The sequence below is a fragment of the Asparagus officinalis genome, chromosome 7, assembly GCF_001876935.1.
Source record: "Asparagus officinalis chromosome 7, Aspof.V1, whole genome shotgun sequence".
Taxonomy (NCBI): Eukaryota; Viridiplantae; Streptophyta; class Magnoliopsida; order Asparagales; family Asparagaceae; genus Asparagus; species Asparagus officinalis.
The window spans coordinates 26,899,018-26,902,091 of NC_033800.1; the positions used below are offsets into that span (position 1 = coordinate 26,899,018).

Genomic DNA, 3,074 nt, shown 5'->3' on the forward strand with positions numbered 1-3,074 from the left:
ACAACCTTTATTGCCAACAATTTCTCACCCTTGACTACCTCTCTACAAGTTAGAACCAGTCTCATCTGAAAGCATGAGATCAAAACCTACTCCCATAAGCCGCGTGCATCTCTTAATAGCTTATTTATATTTAGTAGGATGACTCGACACCTCGTATAAATTATTTCCATATCAGTATACTCTTTTACCTTGAAATTTTTCATTCCACATACTTTACACATCTTAATTACATTTTGAATGGAGAGTGGAGACCCTTCTTCAAGTACCCTAGTCAATAAATAAATAAAATAAAAATTACGCACCCCCTAGGTCAAAGAGTTCCTAAAATTTCAGTACCCAAGCAAAGTACTGAAATTTTATCATTTATAGACAGGTGGTCCTCGAGTGTCCTATACAGTTTTAAGTTCCTTGCATGCTACATTTAGGCTCGTGCATCTAATCCCTTTAGGTAGCTTCTAAGTTAAAAGTCTCTCGATTTGAGACTTTTGTTCATAAATTAAATAAATTTATTTCAGTCACCAAAAAAATGTACATGTATGTGTCAGTTATGCACATTGCAATAATGTCAGTGGATCTAGGAAAAATGGGACACGTGTTGGAAAAAGACAGACCTGGGCAACGAAATTGCTGACGACCCGGCCATCGTCTATGCACATGCGAGGCCCATAGGTGTTGAAGATCCGAGCAATCCTCACCTAATCCCCAGAAAATATTTAAATAAATTGAACCATCATCAAAAATAAAAATGAGAACAAAACCATCGACAAACTCGAACCGTTAGTTACCTCAACTTGAGCTCCTCGGTGGTAGTCCATGCGTCAAAGTCTCCGCAGTCCGCCTCCCCTCATCGTACAGCTCCGAACCCCTGAGGGGGCCACGACAACACCACCACGATCAGACACGTGTCAGCAAGGGTTGAATTTTAAAAGGGAGGGGGGGGGGTGGGGGTTGCAGGTTACCGATGGGTTTGACGTTTCCCCAGTACCTCGACCTGAGGATGCTGAAGGGGGTCACCGTACACCTCGCTGGTGGAGGTGAGCAGAAACCGAGCCCCAACTCTCTTCGCTAGCCCCAGCATGTGAGGGTCCCAACTACGTTAGTCTTGTACAAAAATGAATAAAAGTCAAGGTGGAAAACAATGGGGAAATTATTATTTCTAAAAAAACCGCAAGTACCTAAAAAGGGAAGGGGAAGGGGGAAAGTGCAATTAAAGCTATTTCAATGTACGCATTACCAAAATTTGGAAAAAAGAAACGCATCTTTACGATCAAGGACAAAAAAAAAAAAACCCAGCTATCATTATCCAAAAAAATGGGGGGAAATTTCAGGGGGTAAAAAAATCATGGAAAAAGGATATGATGGTCTTGACGGGATTGAACTTGTAATGCACGGGGCGAAGCGCGGGCAGGCGAGGTGGTAGATCTGTCGACCTCGAGCAGCAGCGGCTCGACGACGTCCGTGGCGCCTGATCAGCTCGAAATTAGGTTTCCGAAGTGATGGGCCACGTTCTCCTTCCTCCCCGTGAAGAAGTTGTCGACGACGCATCACGCTGTCCCCCCTCGCGATCAGCCGGTCCACGAGATGGCTGCCGACGAAGCCCGCGCCGCCGGCTGACCACCACGCGGAGCCCTTCCGCTTCAGCGCCCAGCGGCACTTTTCCGCCACGTGGAGGCGGAAGCTGGGTTTTGGGTGGGGAACACGGCCAGGGGATCTGCGCGGCGAGGTGCGTCCCCGCGGCGGCTGCCTGCTGCCGATGAGGTGGAGGCGGCCGGGCCGGCGGGGAGAGCGGTGAAGAAGAGGGAGGCGATGGTCATGCCGATGAGCGGTGAAGAGGAGGCGCTGCTGCGCGGAGAGGAAGGGAGATGGGTGGCGCCCAGCCGCCTTGGCGAAGGCGCCACCCAAGCTATCATTATCCAAAAAAATGGGGGGAAATTTTCAGGGGGTAAAAAAATCATGGAAAAAGGATATGATGCGTCTTGACGGGATTGAACTTGTAATGCACGGGGCGAAGCGCGGGCAGGCGAGGTGGTAGATCTTGGTCGACCTCGAGCAAGCAGCGGCTCGACGACGTCCGTGCCTGATCAGCTCGAAATTAGGTTTCCGAAGTGATGGGCCACGTTCTCCTTCCTCCCCGTGAAGAAGTTGTCGACGACGCATCACGCTGTCCCCCCTCGCGATCAGCCGGTCCACGAGATGGCTGCCGACGAAGCCCGCGCCGCCGGCTGACCACCACGCGGAGCCCTTCCGCTTCAGCGCCCAGCGGCACTTTTGCCGCCACGTGGAGGCGGAAGCTGGGTTTTGGGTGGGGAACACGGCCAGGGGATCTGCGCGGCGAGGTGCGTCCCCGCGGCGGCTGCCTGCTGCCGATGAGGTGGAGGCGGCCGGGCCGGCGGGGAGAGCGGTGAAGAAGAGGGAGGCGATGGTCATGCCGATGAGCGGTGAAGAGGAGGCGCGTGCTCGCGGAGATGGAAGGAGATGGGTGGCGCCCAGCCGCCTTGGCGAAGGCGCCGGCTTGGGGGAGTACGCGCCGTCGGATTGGCTTTGAGATTCGTGCCCCCGGAAGATGAGCTCTGAAGAGCCCATGGCCTTTCTTGTTTGGGTTTTTTTTTCTTCTCGTAAAAATTGGATTTTGATGAGGGGTTTTGGTGAAAAAAGGGGGAGGGCGGAGGCGTGAAGGGCGTTGGTGGGAGAGGAGTTTGGGAGTTATATAAGTTGGAGGTCGGGGGGAGAGGGTAAGTTGTGCCGCTGGAATAGGATATATGCACACGTGTCAGTTCTGAATAAGATTTAAAGACGACTTAGATGTTGTGCGTATAGGATGAATTACTTTCACAACGTAGTAATTTGACAAGTCTATATTATTATCGGTTTTTCTGTAGAGCGCTCTTGGGAACTCTACAAGAGAGAAGAGAGAAGAGAGATAAAGAGAAATGAATGAGGAGGGAGGCCCCCTGATTTGCATTGGGATCCTCTTTTTATTCATTTCTCTCTATCTCTCTCCTCTCTTATAGAGTGCCTAAGGGCACTCTATAGAAAAACCGTATTATTATATATTAAAGAAAAACTATATGTAA

At 50.6% G+C, this 3,074-nt stretch overlaps 1 protein-coding gene across 1 annotated transcript in view; it reads right to left on the minus strand.

Annotated features, from left to right (window-relative positions):
- Positions 1–894, minus strand: part of LOC109848701 (UDP-glucuronic acid decarboxylase 4-like) — a 3,542-nt gene extending 2,648 nt beyond the window's left edge. Inside the window, exons 1-2 of the mRNA XM_020418346.1 lie at positions 786–894; positions 612–695 (exon numbers count right to left, since the gene is read on the minus strand). Coding sequence (XP_020273935.1) covers positions 612–695; positions 786–815 — 114 coding nt within the window. The 5' untranslated portion in view covers positions 816–894. The remainder of the gene's footprint in view (positions 1–611; positions 696–785) is intronic.